Genomic DNA, 18655 nt, shown 5'->3' on the forward strand with positions numbered 1-18655 from the left:
AATCCCCCAATCCCTGCGGCCATCCCTGAAAACCTCTTACTAAGCTGTTGTGGCCCCTGTTTGTGTCACCGATCCCACCCCCAGCCCAGAGCTCTCTGGTTAGCTGTTCTCCTTTATTTTGTGCTGATTTGTGGGTTCTGTTATGTCTGTTGTGCCTTATTGTCCCCAAGTCCTCCAGCCCTCTAGGACCATTCTCCTTCATTATCCAAATAAAACACCTCCTCGCCCCTCCCCTGCTGTCCATCATATATGTGGTCTGTGGTTCACCAGACTGTCGTTGTGTGGCTCATGACTGTATTTCTGAAGATGCCCGAGTTCATCGATTTGCCTGGTGGTCACTTGCCTGTCACCTTTTGCTCAAATCCCAACTCAACTTTCAATAAGCCCAGTCTCCTACCAGCCCCCTCACTGCTCAGGTTGCCCACCCCCAAGTCTCCCTCTGCAGCCCTTGAGGCACCTAATGCAATGCCACCAGCCCTGAGCCTTCATCATGCTTGTTTTCACTCTCTGACACAGATCCTTTCGTAAATAGAATGGATTGATCTTGCTTTTCTAAACAAAAGAGCGATTTCCCGCTGAGATGAATTCTGCGGCTCCCTCAGAATATCAAATGGTTACAGTCAGCAGGGTTGGTTTGGTTGGTTTTTTGAAATATCATTTTTTTCCCTCCTGATTCATTACCTTTTGGGTATTTTATGAAGCTCAAATGCGACAGTGGAAGTAAATGTGCCTCATAAACCGTAACGTGAACAGATAAAGGAAATTGCTGTTGTCATACATTTAGAAAAATACTGTCTCTATTTTATTTCCTTTGAAAAGGGTAAGGACTGAGCACATAGATTATTAGGTTTTGATTTTCTAACCAGATTCTTGTGTCCTGGTAACTGAGAAAAGTGTAGCTGTATAAGGATCTTTGTTTACGTAAAGCCAGAGAAGCAGCAGACAACTCTGAAGAGCAGGAACTGCACACGCCAGTCGTTTCCTTGGCCCCCGGTCTGTCTGAGGCTCTCGCTCCTCATGGGGGCGTCTCAAGGAGAGGAAGGAGCTGGGAGCCCCAGAGGAGGCCCTGGAATATTCTGAGCCTTGACGCTCTCAATGTTTCCAGCAAGTGCACGGTACCTGCCCCTCTCCAGGGTCCTTCCAGGTCTTGATTTCCGCCTTGCTGGCTGTCAGAGCTCCCTCTTGGCCGTTGTTGTGTCTGCCCCCGACTTCTGCCCGTGGTCTGTGGGTCAGGCCTCTGATGTGTGCCCCTCCTGTGTTGTGTCCAGGGACAGGGTGCCTTATCGGAGAGACTCCGGAGCTTCAGCATGCAGGACCTCAGCACCATCAGGGGAGACGGTGCCCCTGCTCCTTCGGGACCCCCACCACCCGGGTCCGGGCGGGCCAGCGGCAAACACGGCCAGCCTAAGATGTCCAGGAGTGCTTCTGAGAGCGCTGGCAGCTCAGGTAGGTGTCGCCTCACTTCCCCTCTTTTCCACCTCATGTAGGCCTCGCTAACCTAGAAGCAACCAGCACAACTGGACCTGGGCCAAGGCAGCTTTCTCTGATTTCTTCTCTGAACCCATACTCCCAGGGCTCACATTCCTCTGACCCACACACTCAAGGCTTACCTGTCTTGAGGATCTGCGTGGCTCCTCCCACCCACCTGGGGTTTATAGCTTTCATGGTCCCTTTTTCCTGCATGACTGTTTCCTGTCCTTTCTCTCACTCTACCTCCCCTCCCATCCCTGAGCCCCCATTCACCACGTACACCCTCAGCCACCACATGCCAAGGGCCACGTCAGCTCTAAGTTCTAATTCCTATGGAGGCCAGGGCTTTACAGAAACTGCACCTCTACCTCTGATGTCTGTCTACTTCCGGTTGTCAAACTCCTGGCATGAGGTTGCCTGTATGGGGATTGACCTGGGTGCTTGTTAAACTTGCAGAGTCCTGGGTCCATCCCCAGAGGAGTCATAGGTCTGGGGTGAGACCCAGATGTGTGATGCCACTGAGGTGCAGCCACGTTTGGGACCCACTAATGTCTGACCCGTCAGTGGGTTTCAGGCGTATGGAGGGTAAGGGCATGGATTAGGGGGTAGGGAGCTAGCCCAGGACTCACAGTTTCCCAGACCATTCCCTGGGGAGATGACAAGCACATTGAGCACTGCTGCTGCCAGCGAAGAGTTGATGGTGAAGGGGGTGCAGGGCCGGTTCTGGATCACCATCTCTGCCCTCACCCCTGGTGGGAAGTTGAACCTGAGGATGGGAATTGGGCCACTTTTTTGGAATTGGTGGCTGTGACATGTGCCTGGTGGCTGCCCTGCCCTTAAGTGTACAAACAGGGACATCCAGGCCATCTGGACCCTGACTGCAAGCTGTGAGGTGCCGCCTGCAGGAGGCACCTCAGCCCCAAGCCCCAGGGACCCCACCTGACTTTTGAGGGTCTTAGACGTGGATGGGAAAGAAGTAGCCCTGTGGCTGCCCTGAGAAGGATGACTCATGCTCCCTGCCAGGCAAAGGAGGACAGCTCAGAGCCAGGCCTGGTGGCCATCACTTTCCTCTCCTCTCGGGAATACCCCCTTTGACCCCAAGGCCAGGTTTGAAGAATGTGGCTTTTCTGTTGGAGGGGAGATGTTTTAACCCTGGCCGGGTTGGGAAGGTGGAGGCTTGGCTGTGGGAGGGAGTTCCACCTCAGGGAGGGGGTATCTGCTGAGGGAACCCCCCTCAGGGGAACTTAGAATGGAATTGCAAAAGGCCAGGCAGGAAGGGACCTCAGGGATCACTCAGTCTAACTGTCTGATTTTACCAATGAAGAGATGATGGCCCAGGGAAGGGAGCTGTCCCCAGGATCACCTGCTAGTGGCATCTCCTGTGGCCTGGACTCTGGGCCAGTGCCCTCTGTTTGCTCACCACTGAGCATCTGCAGCTTTTGACCTACTGGGCACTGTTCCAGAAATAGGGTTACGAAGTGGAATTAGGTGTCACCTCCACCCTTGGTCAGCTCACTGGCTACCGAGCCGCAGATGAAACCTGTCATTTGGAAGAAAACAAGGCCTCAGTTCTGTGAGGCTCAGAGGGCAGAGTGAGAACGGCTGAGGTGAGGTTCAAGGGGCAGTAGCCACTTACCCCTGTGTGACCTGGGCAGGCTGCTTCCCCCTCCACACCCCAGCTTCCTGATCTGTATACGAGGAACGACAGTACGCGTATGCAGGGCTGTTGTGGGATTCAGATGAAATAATCCATGTAAAAGGCTTAGGATCATGCCTGGCACTCCACGGAGCAGCTGCTGTCAGTGTTCTTCTTCTTTAACTCACCTCCAAAAGCACTTTATAACATGAAAGTGTCCGGGAGAGGAATGAGCTGCCATGTAAGGCAGTGAGACCCCTGACATTGGAAGGGCCCAAACCAAAGCTGAATGATCATGTTCTCAGGCTCTAGGGAGGGATGCCTGCTCTGGCTGGGAAGTGGGCATAGGTGGTCCCATAGTGCCTTTGCCACTGAGATTCTATGTTGTCATTATGGAGGTGAACCAAGTAGAGGGAGTGGGCTCGGAGAGGTCATGCACTGGGTCAAGGCCTCACAGGACTGGAACCCAGGCCTCCTGCCTAGATATCCCCTTGGTGAATTATTCAGAGCAGCCTCAGAAGTGGGAAAGTGAGAAGCTGGTAGGATCTAAAAGGCAATGGGAGGTATCTCCCAGACTTTGAACATCTTCCAGACCAGCGCCAGATGGAAGTGGCTTTGGGATGATTTGTTTTGGTGCTGGCCCTGCTGCCCTCTGTTAGCAGTGACATCCTCTGCTAGGCCCCTGGGAGGCAGTGGGGAGCACTCTGGTCGCAGGCTGAGCAGGTGCAGTTCATGGAGAACCAGAGAGAGAACCCGCTGTGCTGCAACATGAGCCAGTTCTCCTCCCTGCCCGCCCTTGGCCTTGGCACCTGTGGCTTCAGGAGGCAGAGAAGGGAGGTGCTGACCCAGCAGGGACGACAGGCGCTGTATGGCACTTGCCCCAGCTGTTCTGGGGCCTAAAATAAAAATTATCTCAGAAAGAAAAACAGGCAAAAGATGGCCCAGGGCCTGGGCACAGGGCGAAAGCGCCCCGGTCAGAGGCCCTGGGGGTGTCATAACCCCTGAATTGAGGGTGAGGGTGTCTTGGAGGAAGTCTGGTAAAGGAGGCCCAGCCACACAGGGCTGGTGTGCCTTCCCAACCCCCACTGTGGGCCTCGGACACCAGGTGTGGGGGCGTAAGAGAAAGGGCCTCTGGCTTCCATCCGGGCTGGGTGGCACTGGGCCTGTGCAGAGACAGCAAGGCAGACATCACAGAGCAGTCACCACGCTTGTTGGCACAGGGCCTAGATTCAGCCTCAGAACCTTCTCAGAATGATTGCCCAGACGGCCGCTGACCAGAGGATTTGACCTTGGCACAGGAGAAAAGCCCAATTCCCTTCAGCTTCCTCCTCTGGGAAAAAGGCACAGTAATCTCTATTCAGCCTACCTCTTAGGGTTCTGAGGAGAGCAAACAAGATAATTTGCAAACCCTGGACAGATGGCAGGAGTTGAAGGCAACCTGGGAGAGGACGGGTAAGAGGTGGAATTAGGTGCAGCCAGCGGAAGTAGCAGTTTCAGTGTAGGTCGGGGCAGATCTTGAATACATGATGCCTAGAGAAAAAAGTACAAAATAGAAGGAGATATTATGTAACAAGTTATGTAAAATAAAAATATATGCCCATTGTGCAAACTATCAATATGGAGTTTTCCTCCCTGCAGAAGGAACTGGGAGGCATTTTGTCAGACACTATCCAGTGAAAGCCTGGCATTGGACCCTAGAAGGGGTGCAAAGGGAGTTGGAAGAATGATCCTTGCCGTGTGTGGACGTGGAGACACTCAGCTCGTATTGAGTGAGCACCTCCTGTGTACCAAGGCCTGGATGTGCACCGAGACCAATGGAATGTGCAAGGCAGCAGCCAGTTAGGCCTTCCACCAAATGGTCAGACACTAAGCCCTTCAGAGGGCCTGCTGAACTGGAGGGCGTAAAGAGCAGGGCATCTGAACAAGTGTGGTTGGAATTATTTCCTAGAGGAAACTTTGACCCCATCCCCTGCATTCCCCAGGGCTGCAGGATATAAGGACTGACCTCTGTGGGCCAGCCAAGGACATTTTCTAGCACCTGAGAGGAAGCTGAATCTGGAATGATCCCCTCTCCCACCTTGGTGTCTCTACAGAGACCCACATTTCTGGGACCCCTATATTGAACACACTGGGATCCCACACCTCACTGGGGCCTCCCTGTTTGCCTGGGGCTCATTCCTGTCTAGTGGGGGATATCACTGATGTGCCCCCCATCCCCACAGTATGTACCTGCTGCTCCACCTGCAGGACCTGGAAAGGTGAGTAAGCAGCCAGCCTCTGCAGTGTGCTGGACTCTGGCCTCAGGAGGAGGTTCTAACCATGAGCTGGCATCTGACCCTGGGGCTCCCTTTCAGCTGCATGGTCTAGGGGGAGGGGTCAGGAGGTTAAGTGCTTAAAACAACAACGTGTATTCTCTTAAAGTGTCTGCAGGTTAGAAATTTGGGAGCAGCTCAACCAAGTAGTTCTGGCTCAGGGTCTCTCAAGAGTTGTAGTCAACATGTCGGCCAGAGCTGCAGTCATCTGAAGGCTTGACTGAGCTGGAGGATGCAGATGGCTCTTTTGTGTCTGTTGGCTGGAGGCCTTAGTCCCTACCATATGGGCCTCTCCAGGGCTGCTTGAGCCTCCTTACAACATGGCAGCTGACTTCGCCCAGAGTGACTGGTCTAAGAGAGAGAGGGCAAGTGGGAAGCCGCAGTACCTTTTAGGACCTAGTCTTTAAAGTCACACACCACCACTTCTGCCTCATTTTGTTTGTTGGGAGTGAGTCATTAAGTCCAGCCCACACTCAAGGAGAAGGGAATTATTCTCCACCTCTTGAAGGGAGGAGTGTCAAAGAATGTATGGAGGTATTTTAAAACCACCACTGGGTCGGATTTCCTTGTGCTCTGGGTGATGACACAGGAACTTACCCAGGTCCTCTCAAGTGACAAAGCCCTGCAGTTCCAGGGGGTTTGGTCCTGGTGCAGCCAAGGGAGCCCTGGTCCTGCTTTGCCACTTACTTACTAGCTGTGTAACTGTGCGTGGGTCCCTAACCACTCAGAGCCTTGGTTTCCTCATCTTAAAATAGAGATAAAGGTCCCTTGCTTCCCCACCTCACTGCACTGTTATGAAAATGGCTATGAAAGGGCTTTTAGCAGGATGAAGGTGGTGATGATGACTATGCCTGGAGCAGCCAGGAAAACTTAGGGAGAGGGGATGAGCCTGGAGTCTCCCTGTCCTGGACAGTCCCGCAGCTGCCCTCCACGTGTGTGAAGGACGGCTTGGTGGAGCTGTGGCCACCCCGCGGTGGGCCATATTGTTCTCTCCTGACCTGCTCCTCTAACTTTCACTGGACACCTGAGAGACTAGAGAATAAGGTGCCAGACTAACGCAGCTCCCCTTTCACCCCCATGGAGGGACTGCCTTTGGCTTAGAAGGCGACAGGGGCCGCCCGTGGCCCGCAGCTGCTGGCTGGCGTGACGGAAGAAGGAGGGGACACGTGGTGCCCTTTATTGCCTGTGCTGCCAGCGCTGGTGCCACTGAGGCACGGCAGGTCCCTCCACATCTGTGGAGAGCAGGAGGACATGATGCTGCATGATAAGAAGTTTTCTGTTTTCCTTCCGTTTCTTAATTTTTAAGGCTTCTCAGTGCTAAGCTTTTTTAAGGTCTGTAGAAGACCTGGGGGTGTTGGAGGCCGTAAGCCCAGTGTGAACTGACAGTCATAGGAGCCCTAAGCAGGGGACACTGGGGACCAGCATCCCACCCTGGCTCTGATTCTAACCAGCTGTGTATCCCTTGGGGCATCCTGGTCCACATCAGAAATGGAAAGGCATATGTATATATCAAAACATAATGTTGTACACCTAAAACTAATAGTGTTATATGTCGATTATATCTCAATAAAAAGAAAGAAAGAAACTGAGGGACTGCAGCCTGCACGCAGCTGTTTCCAGCGCTGGAGGCTAACACTGGGGCATGGTGGACGAACTGGTTCCTGGGAAACAACCACCAGTCCCAGTGGCCTCAGGCGACTGTGGTTATTTCTATCTATTCACCCTTTAAAGTTCTGAGTTTGTAAATTCCATGAGCCATTAGGAAAGCTTTTAATTCTGAGATATTGTCACTTGGGGGACCAGGGAGTGTAAAGCTGCCCTCTCCTTCATTCTTTCCTCTTGGGTTGCTCTGTGCCGCTCTCTGGGAAGCCCTTACCTCCTGAGACACCTGGTGGTTTCGTAATCAGAGGCTGCATTGCCAGTGCATTTACATATAACTGCAGTTGATTGTAGGAAATTTTGTTCTCCCTGGAGCTGTGGGCCTGGGGGTTGTTGGGGAGTGAGTAGCAGGCAGGCCTCGGTGGGGACCTCAGGCTGGGGTGGCCCTGCTCAGAATCATGATCTGGGGGCCTTTGCCCCAGCCCTCTCTTTCTAGGACCCTCTTAATACCTGGGGCCCTGGAATTCCCACTCACCGCCCCAGGTCTGCTTGCAAGGAACCAGCTGACAATTCAGTCTACCCCATTTCCTTCTGTGTCGCTGGGGAAGTCCCTCCACGTGAGGCCTCAGTCCCCTCCTCTGTAGCATGGTGGGATTGAGCTAGGTGCCCCTGGGGCCCTGCCCACTCTGTCCATCCCTGCCAGGGAAGGGTTCTGGGTTGGGAAGTGTCCATACATGGTGTTGGGGGAGGTTTGTCTCACGCCCGGGGCTGGAGGCCAGCTCTCCGGCAGCGATGCCGTGAGAGGGGGTTTCAGGGTCACAGATGTTTTGGTCAGAGGGACCCTCCTGGTCCCCTGAAGTGATTTTCATCTGCATCACAGATCCCAGGAGAGCATTGTCTCCCCACTTCTGCCCATTCCTGCCCCTCTGTCGCTCTATTCCTTATTGCTTCCTGCATGTCTCTGCCTCTGTTTTTCTGTTATTCTCTTCCTCTCATGCCCACCGCCCTTTCTCCCCTCCTTTCTCCCTACCTCCCCTGACGTAACAAAGAACTGAACTCTGTATTACTGCTTGGAATTAGTCATAGAGGTGGATTTTTTTCCTTTTTTTTGATCAAGTGTGTGGGACATCATTGTAAAAAGCAGCCATCCCTATTTCCACTCTCTATTAAAGGAGAGACAGAGAGAATTGCGTTTTACTTGAGTGTGGCCCCGGGGCAGTGTCTTTCCTCTGACAGCAGGAGCAGCCGTTGGCTCTTAAGAGCACGTGAAGTGCGTGTGCATGTACGTGTGCGTGTGCACGCATCTTTGCACGTGTGTGTGAATTTCATCTCAAAAGACCCTTCCCTAACAGAATATTCTTTTCTTTCTCCTCGGTGGCTGTCGGGGACGCGAATGTAAGTGTTGCAGATGGGTGTGCTCTTCTTCAGACACGTTTGCCGACTTCCATTAATAGCTCCCACTAATGTGTGCTGTGTGCTATGTGTTTGCTAACCTGGGGGTTGTTCTGCTGCCTGGGGGATGGGGAGGCCTAGGGCTCAGTGCAGACGATCTGCTCAGGCCTTTAAGGGCTGAGTCTCTGCCAGTTTCTCCCTCCCTGCCCTCCCCACAGAGAGAAGAGGAGGGGCCGCTTCCCAGCATGACACGATTATTCATGCTTAATGTCAGCCCAAACCACACACTCATTCCCCTGCAGTGGAAGACAGCAGGACCCCTGCCTCTTCCTAGAGGCCACCCAGCCTTGGGCACCATGGTGGCAGCTCTCTGGGCTCCAGGCCATGGCTGACACCACCTGAGGTTTGGAGGTGGTGGTTGTGGCCATGACTTTGCAAGAGAGACGCTCTTCCTGTACAGGTTGTGTCTGGAGGAATCAGAATATTAAGATGTGGATAGTGATACCTGCTCAGGCCTGTTGCCAGGGGTGAGGACCTATTGAATCACACATTCTAGTTAGATCTCCAGGGAGGAGAGTGCTGAGGAGGTACACTGCTGAATTTTCTGCCCAGCCACTCATCCTCATCTTCATCCTGGTGCCCCTCTTAGTGGGACCATGTTCTGTGGGGTTTATTTCTTCATTTATACTACTCCTTGTTCCAAAAAGGATTTAAGTCCACCTGTGGAATTATAGATGATACATCAAACCAAATTAAGAGAAATGAAGCTGGGGGGAAAGAGAATAGGCAGGTAAGATGGAGTCAGAGGTGAGAAGAAAATGTAAAATGCATGCCATAGAGTTGTACACTGCCAAAGATGCTGGGCTTCCACGCAGCCAGTGCAAAGAGGGAAATGCAGGTAAGAGATTCAGTGTCACAACAAAATAGCCAACCAGAGGTTCAGAGGCCCAGCTTGTCCAGAATGTTTATTCTCATGGGTCCCGAGAGTAAAGCAGAATATTACAAACAACGTTCTTGGCCAAAAACCCTCAGCGAACACAGTGACCAGCAGGATTCTTCTCTTTTTAGTAGGTTCTCTCCATGGCTTCCTTCTAAGGCTACTTCCAGCCCTCTGAGCTGTCCACACTCGCCTCCTTTACTCCCAGCCTCTACTGAGTTGAACACTTGTTTTCCATTCCTGCCTGGATATCTGGGTGCCCCTTGACCCATCACTCCTGGTGGGCCAGAGGGCCATTTCTTTCCTACCCTTTAGGCCCTGCTCAAGCATGCAATGGAGAACAAACTGAAAGCCATTTGGTTTCAGTCCTGAGGTAGTGGTGGTAGTCATTATTATTATTATTCTGGTAATGTGTGAGTTCGTTGCTCGGTCTCAGTGAATCCAGACTGGGTGAGTAGGCTGACTTGTTAGATGCCTGAGGATCTTGTAGTGACACTGGGCTGCCTTCTGAACCCCAGAATGATCAGTACAGGGAAAGCCGTGGACCCAGATTTACAGGAAACTGCTTATACAGAGGCACCGACTCAAACCAGTCCCCAAGCCCGCTCCCAGGATGTGGGGTTTCAGGCTGGGGTGGAGCTGGCCAGGCTGATTCTGCAATTTCTGCCCTGGTCCGAGGGCTTTTGGTCCTGGGCAGGTCTATCTCTTTTTCATCCTATCAGGCAGGAGTTATCTGTGCACAGAAGGAATTTCCTTTTGGATGGGGTTGAGTTCTGATTTGGGGCAAGAGCTGAGCTCTCTGAGATGATGTAAGAATTCCACCTAGATTAGTGGACAAGTGGCCACTGTGTGCTCAGCCCTGCATCAGGTGTTCAGAGGGACTGAGGGAAGATCAGCTGTGCTCCCTTAAGCTTGGGATGCTTTCTCTTGGGCTGAGACAATGAGACTGAGAGGAGAACCAGGGCACACAGCACAAGCTATGTGGTACAGATTCCAAGCGCAGGTGGGGTCACCAAGTGGGGGCCCATCAAGAGCCAGAGTATTCAGGGAGAGCTCCTTGGAGTTGCTGGTCCTCATGTTCAACAGAGGCCTAAGGGTGCAGCTGATTCAGGCAGGGAAAGGGACCGGAGGACAATCTAAACCCGAGTGAACAGGCTGGGGGATGCACACAGCAAAAAGATCAAAGATGATCTCCGACTTGGCCCTTCTGAGCAGGTCACTCCCGGCCTACAATTCAGCTTTGAAATTCTTGGTTAAGACAACTATGCTCTTGTGCTGCCTCCTGCTGGCCGTTGAGGGGCACAGCAGCAATAACTGGGAAAGCTGCTCAAGATCGGGTTCCGTTGTTAGTTTTACTCAACCCGCAGCGGGTGCTGTTATAGTCTAGCGAGTCCCCTTTGATGGCGGGAACTCATTTGATGGCTGAACATGTTTTTAGGGGCAGTAGAAAGATGAAAGAGCTCTGGTTTCTATCTGCAGGCCTCAGGGTGGTTGGACCAGATGGTCTGAGGGCCCTGTAGCTTTGTCTTCTGTGATTCTAGGTGAAAACAACGTATGAAGCATGGAAAGATGTATCTATTGGTGTCAGATAAGCCAGGTACAGGCAGGAAATATTTTATATCTCAACTAAGATAGGACCACCTGGCCGGATGACATGGAATATGCTCAGCATTTGAACACTTAAAAAATACTGTGCATTCAATGACATGAACTGATCCTGGAGCTTTTCCTGGGGATTTAATCAAGGCAGGCTAAAAGAGGAAACTTGCTGTCATTTTTGAGGGGAAGATGACTACTAGATTCTCCTCCCACTAGGTTCCTTTGCTTCTCTGGGACTCCGCCTTTGAAATGAAAAATCTGCATAGCTTTGCTGAAGGTTCTCTCTGAAGGCTTCCTGGCATTTTGCATCCTGGTTCTTAAAGAATGCTTGGAGCTGAATACACAAGTGTAATGCACTGCCAACGGTGCTTGTGTGTATAACAGAAAACTGTGCTGTTCCCTCCCTTGAAATCACTGCCACCGTCCTTTCTAGAGGAGATTGTTTCCCCGAGCATTCTTCTTGTGTGGCGTCACAGGTCTAAGCTGCAGGGTTTGACACATCTCAGTTAAGGCAGCGCCTTTCTTCTCCCAGGGGAACGGTGCCCCATCTCCCTTGGTAGCTTATCAGTAGATTCTGAAGCCTGTTCCTGTGCACAGTGCCTGACCAGTCTCACAGTTGCCCCCTCACAACCCTAGATCCCCCTGCAGTAACCCCAGAGGATGCTGGCTTCAGACACAGGGGCCTCGGCTGTCCTAACAGGCCTGGCTTGTCGTGCTGTGCGCCTAACCGTGCCCTTGCCTGCCTTCCTCGCTCCTTTCTACGCTGATCCCTCCTCGCTGTACTTTGTCTCCTCTGTGTAGATTGTAAATGGACATTAAGTGGTTGAGGGAGATGTGAATGAGGGTGGTGTGAAGGCATGGGAGCCTCACCAGGTCCAAAACCCATTGGCGTTTTCTGACGAGGAGGAGGAGGAGGAGGACCTGCTGGATTTCATGTACAAGTATAAGGCGCCTCGAAAGACGGAGATCCCCCTGGAGGTACACGGTGTCTGGGGCTGTGGGTTGGAGCATGTGTTTGCACAAGGGCTTTGCCCTGGAGATCTGGGGGTCCTGGGACCTGCAGCTCTTGAGGTGCCCAGCATCTCCCGAGTGCCTGGGGTGGGAAGATCTCCCTCCCGCTAGGCACCATCTAGCTATTTGGCAAGGGGCAAAGAAGACCCTACTAATTTTACTTAGAAATAGGTCTCAAAATAAAAGTTAACAACTGCTAACCTGGGATGTGTGAGTGAAAAGCAACCCAAGTGAGTGTTTTTTGGAAGCAAAATTCAGAATCTGTTATTTGACAAGTTTTTGTAAGTAAAGCTTGTTCATTATTGTATCTCCAAGACACAGCATGGTACCTGGTTCAAAGCAGGTATTCAGAAAATGTTCTTAAAGGGGCACAGCCCTTTAAAAGGACCAAAACAATACACTTGGTATATGTACTATTGCCAGTTGTAGATGTGGATGGAGTTTTGGCAGCAGGAGGGCCAAGCCTAGAGCCTTGCGGGCTGTGCTCTGTGACCTGGGTGAGGAGTCACAAGCGTTGGGCTCAGGTGTAGGGCCAGCAGAATTGGAGGCCCCCTCATGTCACCTCTCCTATTCCCCATCTGCTGAATACTTCATCCTGAGAATCCATCTGAAACAAGTTGGGAGTCCCTCTGTCCACAGAGTAGAGACCCCGTGAGACTCAGGTGAGGAAATGCATTGAAAGGTTTCCCTGCTGAAACACAATGGCCTGTGGCCCCAGTCATGCTGGTACTGAAGTTATTACCACTGCAGTATGCGTGAGTTCAGCAGATTCCTCCCCAAGGTGGGACACACGTGGGTTGATTTTGAAGTTCGAGGTTTTGATTCGAGATGTTCCGGGTTTGGACACTGCTCAAGGAGTCCATTATGGCCTGGGCAGCCCTGTGATGGGGAGAGGGGCCCAAAATATCCCAGGGCCTGAAGGTTTGTGCCAAAAGCATCCTAGGGCCTGAGGGTTTGTGCCAGTTTTGTTTTTTTTAAAAGATGCATAACCTGCCTTCCTGTTTACTGTTAAGCAGCCTGAGGCAGTTTACTAAAATATGGGCTTCACCAATTCTTCTTTTACTCTATGTCCAGAGGTGGCTGGTAGACATTGCCTAGTCATAAAGGTGTATCGTGAGGACTCAAGATGTGGAGGCCTGAGCCTTCTGTTCCCTGCTTCGTTCCCTCCCCCTCCCTTCTGTGTGCCTGCTGGGCACTGAGCTACCCTCTGTGAAATGGTGGTGAACAGGGACCTGGCCTCAGGAAGCTCATAGTGTGGTGGGGGAGACAGTGAGTTAGCACACTCTGCTTGGGTACAAAATCTTCTGATATCCTCTCATGTGCAAAACACTATGAAAACAAAGGAGGTGACAATCCTGGTTGTGTGAGGTTGGGCCATGGGGCTGGGGGCCTAGGAGTGACTTTGGAGCTAGGTCCTAAAGAGGACTAGAAATAGCAAGGCAGAGAAGGGAAGAAGGAAAGGCTTCCAGTCAGAAGGAACAGAGGTGTGAAAGGCAGTATAGAAAAAGAAGTTGAGTTCAGAGAGGTAGACAGAGACGGGATGAGGATAGGTTGGACCCAGCTGTGTGAACCCCCTTGACTACTATGCTAGGAGAAAACATTGTCCTTCTTTCATGGTAGTAGTAACTCCTGCTGTGATGTGTGGGTACCATGGAAGGAGGGGTCCCTTGATAGTCATTTGCAGGGGAGATGAGGTGCAACCCTCTATACTTAAGGACAGTGTTTCCCTTTGTTGAGTGGTTTTCCGTGCATTAAAGGGTTTCATATCCAGAAAGAGGACTGGAAATTTGGTGATGGAAATTTTAAGCAGGTGCCAAGAAACATCAGGCCGGTTACCAAAGGAAACAACAAAGACCAGGGGAAGAGATGGGGGACACTTTTCTCTGCTGAGTCACTTGTTAAGATCATTTTGTTCCCAAGGCAGAAAGAAGATGTGTCATCCTTCGGCACAACCATTTGCTTGGGAGATCCAGGGACTTAGGAGAGCATGAAGAAGGGGCAGGCAGTGGCCTTCTCAGTTGGCTCAGCTTCACAGAGATGCTTGGGATGGGACTCTGACTCCTGTTGTGGAAACCCAGAGTGAGCCCCCAGCCCCAGCCAGCTGACTCTCACACACGTGCATTTGGCCAAAGGAGCTGGAGGTTCTCAACACAAACCCATCTAGGTGCTATCCTCAAAAGATTCTATGTTTATGCCAAATTGAGGGATGCCTTTTTCTGTTTTTTTCTACCAGGCACCGCCTAGAATCCTTCGATCTCGCTTCAGGAAGAAAAGTACCTCATCCTTGACCACTGAAACCACGTGAGTGAGATGAGCCAACAGCAACGGATCCACAGAATGTTTCTTCTCTGCCTTAAAGAGCTACGCACTAATAACATAGAAATCCACACGCTGGTGTGCTTTGAGTGTGCAGCCTCACAGACACGGCCTTTTCTCTCTCCCCTCTTCCACTTCTTTTTTTTTCCCTTTTCTTTTCTTTCTTTGGTGGGGAGAGGCTAAAGGGAAAGGTGGTGTGTGTGGGGGGTGATCTTTAAGTCTTCTGAGGTTAGTAATTTTCCCCAGTTGGGTTATAATTAGACAGCAGTGTGTTTCTAGAACTACAAGAAGATCCCCCCAACACTGCTGAGATGTACATTTGTAATTTATTTGTTGCATACTTTGTTTTTAGTCCTGTAAATGCAAACAAAGCAATTTTTTAAAACTTTTTTGTTCTTGGTACTAATACTTTGGACTACGATGTACATACTTATGGCTTTTGGCTTAATATAATGGACTCGTAAGGGCTGCCAGAGGTTCTGATTTGTGAGAAAACTGCAAAAACAGAAGTGTAAAAAATTTTTTGACTCTAGAGAATGTCTCAGATTTGCTTGTAGAGATTCCAAATACAACTCCAGTAAAACATCCCTTTTCCTGCAGGACGATGGTCCATGTTCTTGACAGTTGTTTCATCAGTAGACCAGAGAAGTTTAGAATGAAGAGAGACGGGATTGTAGTGACAGATGAGTGTAATGAGGTCTGGGGAACAGCCTAGAATAAGAGAAGAGTCACGGAAAGCTTGTCTCTCCCTTGGACTCAGGATCAGAGCCTCCGAATCCTTTAGGGGGATTTACTATTGCCTAAGGCAGGTGGCTCACCTTTGGGAAAACTTCTTGGGGGATGTGGACTCAGAACTGTTGTGAGGAACCATTTTGAGTGCTGCAGAGTGCTTGATGAATGACTCTTTCTCCTTCAGAGTACCCAGTGCTGTGACTCCTCCACGTAGAGGAGCCTACAACCTGAGCACTTTGTTTTAGAGAACACTAAGCAAAAGCCAACCAGCCAACCACAACAAAATCAAACCTAGGACTGTGCTTTGTCTCAGATACCCTATGAAATACACCTGACACCTGTGTAACAATCAGAATGCTGGGTTCTAGAAAGGCTTCAGAGGTTGAGATCTTTACGGATCCGACTTGCTGCTCAGCAACATGGGCGGCTGTGGCTCACGCCCTCCTGTCCCCTTCTTGGCTTGTGCAGATCATGAACAAGAGAGAAGCCGCAAGCTCATGGGCACTCCATGTCTTAACAGACATTTTATACAAGCCCAGATCGCTTAGTAGGAGAATAAAGCACTATCTGAGGAGACTCCCTGCTTAGACTGAGAATTTTATCTGAAAAGACGAATCTGGTTTAAATAGCATTTGGGTCTGAGGCAGCTGCTCTCCCCTTGGAGAGCTGAGCTTAAATGGAGGACTCGTGTATTTGTGCTTAGAGATGGTGTTTTCTTCAGTGTAATGCATGCAGTGGTCACAACCCAGTTACTTATAATACTTGGACTGTGTTTGTTCATAGATATGCCCTGAAGACTAGAGAGTTAGTGTTATGTACCACGTAGAACTGTCAACCAGCTGTAAACAGGCACAGTTAGACCGTTCCATTACTGAGCTACGCGAACATACACCAGTGGTCTCTGCTGAGACATCAGCTGGATCAGAGCCACTTCAGAAAGGGTTTTTACTTGAAATTGATTCTTACTAGGTATGCATAATTAAATCCCTTCTTCCCACGATTCCTCTGCAGGTGACTTTGTAATTTACAAAAGATTTAGGAAAATACACCTAAAAGCAGATTTGTGGTTCAGAGGGCAAAGAGAGGCTGTCTGTTCATTGTCTGTGCCCCACACCCACTGATACCTACACCCGTTAGGGAAGACAGAAAATCTGTTTGCTTCAAGCTCACTGAATAGTTTCAGAGGAAAAATATACACTTTAAAACATATTTACCTGTTAGTTGGGAGTACCCAGAATTATCAGAAACAAGTGCAGAAAAAGCTTAAGCAGCTTTTTAGCAACTTTTTTTTGCCAAAATAATAAATGCCTTTAGCAGCAGAGATTAAAATCCTATTGCGAACAAGCTATTTTCATCATTTTACAGTGGAAAATCTTAGCAAGTATAGGATATCAAGTTTGCACTCAACTATGCCAAAAACAAGTTTGAAGCACTCTACTCTCAGACATGCTGTATTACTTCTCATTCAAGAGTTAAAATATATAAAGGTATCCAAACTGCTGTCTTAATGTAAATGTAACTATTTTTCCTTCAAGTGTTGACTAGGGAGTTGGTTCCTCTCTTAAAAACACTCACTGTACAACTAGAGCAGCTGTCATATTCCTGGCAAAATGTGTTTACTTATCCAACAAGCTGTATATTTGTGTATGGACTGACATAAAATGTGAATGCCTCAAAGTGTACACATAGTGGTGTGGTGTTCTGTCTAGAGGATATAACTGAATGTTTTTAATTTGCTGATTATAGACACAGGCTGTTTACAAAATGCTAGCTCAAAAGTCTGTGATTTTCATGTAATAACTTTGAGTTATCTGCCATTGAGCACCCGTCTGTCTCTGAGGTGAGATGTCATGTTGTACTTACAAACTGGAGAGTTTGTCCCTCCTGGCTTTGTGTGAATAGCCTGCTCACTTCGCTGGCCTTTGAAATGTGTGTTTTCCATAGTAAACTGTTCGTATGTTTGTGATAATTGTGCTTGTCAACCATACCCACCATTGAGCACCTTCCTAGTTCTTCACCTTGCACAGTATTTGAAATGGTAAAGGATGTGCTTCATTCTCAAACAGCACACACAGAACAGCTGACATCCTAGATTGTGACTGTGTGTACTTCCCTAGTTTATTTCTGTAGTCCCTATAGAACGATCTGTAATAAAATAGTATACTGGACTGTGCATCAAAGGGATGTAAAATTACAGTATTCCAAAGGTTGAAGTTCTGCTGTTTTGTTACAATGCCTGATATATATATCTTGAATAAAGTCTTAACATTTTTCTTTTAAAAAATATCTTTGTAATGTTGGGCTTATGAGGAAAAAGAAAATACTTTTAAAAAATGTGGAAGGTAGCAAGGACTTGAAGCTGAATGCTCATCCACTAACTGGCTTGGTACCTGATGACTTGGCCCCGTGCCTACTGCATAGAAATGTTACAAGGAAAAAAAATTAAATATCAGTGTTTTGAAAACTAGTAGATTACATAAATAAAGACTTGGTAGTATGTTTGTTTTACAAAGGTCACCAGTGGAAACTGGGCAGTTGTGAAAATAGAGTAGTTCATCTGTTAGGCAGTTTAATTCTGCAAACAGATCTTTGGTGCATTGTTTTCCTTCCTGGAACCTGTTTCCTCATCTGCAAATGGGAAGGTATGTGTGCAGGTCCAAAGAGGGTAGTGCACCTGGAGGTGCACTGGGTGGTACGGACACCCTTCACCCCACTGCAGCCCTTGCCTTAAAAATAGGAACAGGCGCACGTAAGCTTCACTGGGTGGTCACAAAGACTTGGAAACTCAAAATTTGAAACATCCAAATGAAACGCTCATTTTCTTTGCCTTTATAGTTCTGCATGTTTGACATGAGGAATGTAAAATAAAGCAGCAGCAGACAGAGCAGCAGATTCAGAGGACGGAAAAGGAGGAGATGGAAAGAAAGGCTGAACAGCCACTCATTCATTCATTTACTGAGCCAAGGCTAACGTCAACAGCACTGAGAGTAACCAGGTTTAAGAGCTGACAAGTAACAGAACAGCAAAGTTCTAAAACTTAAAAGCAGACTTGGTGTGGTGTCCAGAAGTATTTAGCATTTAGAGTGCTCACTTACAGTCACTTGTTGATTTAGATATGAATTTTCATATGCTCTTAGAAGACTCAGAGGAATACACAGGTTTCCAAGGAGCCAGACCTGGGTTCTGTGACTTATTAGCTATATGTTTGTTTAACCTTCTATAAGCCTTCGTTTCCTCAAATCTAAACTAGGGATAAATAATCTCTCCTTTGCAAGGTTGGCATGAGGATTAGCAGTTTTATAGAGACATGCCCATCCCTGTGCTGGACATAGTAGGTGTTCAATAAACTATACTTTTACAGATACTTCAATGTCATTTGGGTAGACCCTTTAATTTAATGAAAGATGTTTTGTTGTCAAGCTATAAAATCAGTGTTGATGATAAGCCCTGCTACCCACAAAACAAAAATCATATAAATGAAAAGTCCCTTCCCCTAACTCGTGTACCCGTCAGCCCGTCTTCCACAGTTCAGCTCTGGATGCCGAGGCCCAGCTGCCCGTCCTTGTCTCTACCTCTCTTGTCCCCGGCCTAGAGGAGAAACCAAGGGGCCCTGAGGCCCCTATAACAGAGACCCTTGTTGTCGATATTTGC

General features: G+C 49.3%; 1 protein-coding gene across 17 annotated transcripts in view; it reads left to right on the forward strand.

The window, feature by feature from the left end:
• Window positions 1-17288, forward strand: part of REEP1 (receptor accessory protein 1) — a 98084-nt gene extending 80796 nt beyond the window's left edge. For 7 of the 17 annotated variants that reach the window (XM_070572203.1, XM_070572200.1, XM_070572195.1 and 4 more), the window contains 4 exons: window positions 1269-1446; window positions 5329-5364; window positions 11766-11923; window positions 14190-17288. In XM_070572203.1, coding sequence (XP_070428304.1) covers window positions 1269-1446; window positions 5329-5364; window positions 11766-11923; window positions 14190-14261 — 444 coding nt within the window. In that variant the 3' untranslated portion in view covers window positions 14262-17288. Of the gene's footprint in view, window positions 1-1268; window positions 1447-5328; window positions 8413-11746; window positions 11924-14189 lie in introns of all 17 variants that reach the window. The other 10 variants (XM_070572202.1, XM_070572196.1, XM_070572191.1 and 7 more) reach the window with 3 other exon arrangements.
• Window positions 17289-18655: the final 1367 nt, after the last annotated feature.

The sequence above is a fragment of the Equus przewalskii genome, chromosome 14 (assembly GCF_037783145.1).
Source record: "Equus przewalskii isolate Varuska chromosome 14, EquPr2, whole genome shotgun sequence".
NCBI classification, from domain to species: domain Eukaryota; kingdom Metazoa; phylum Chordata; class Mammalia; order Perissodactyla; family Equidae; genus Equus; species Equus przewalskii.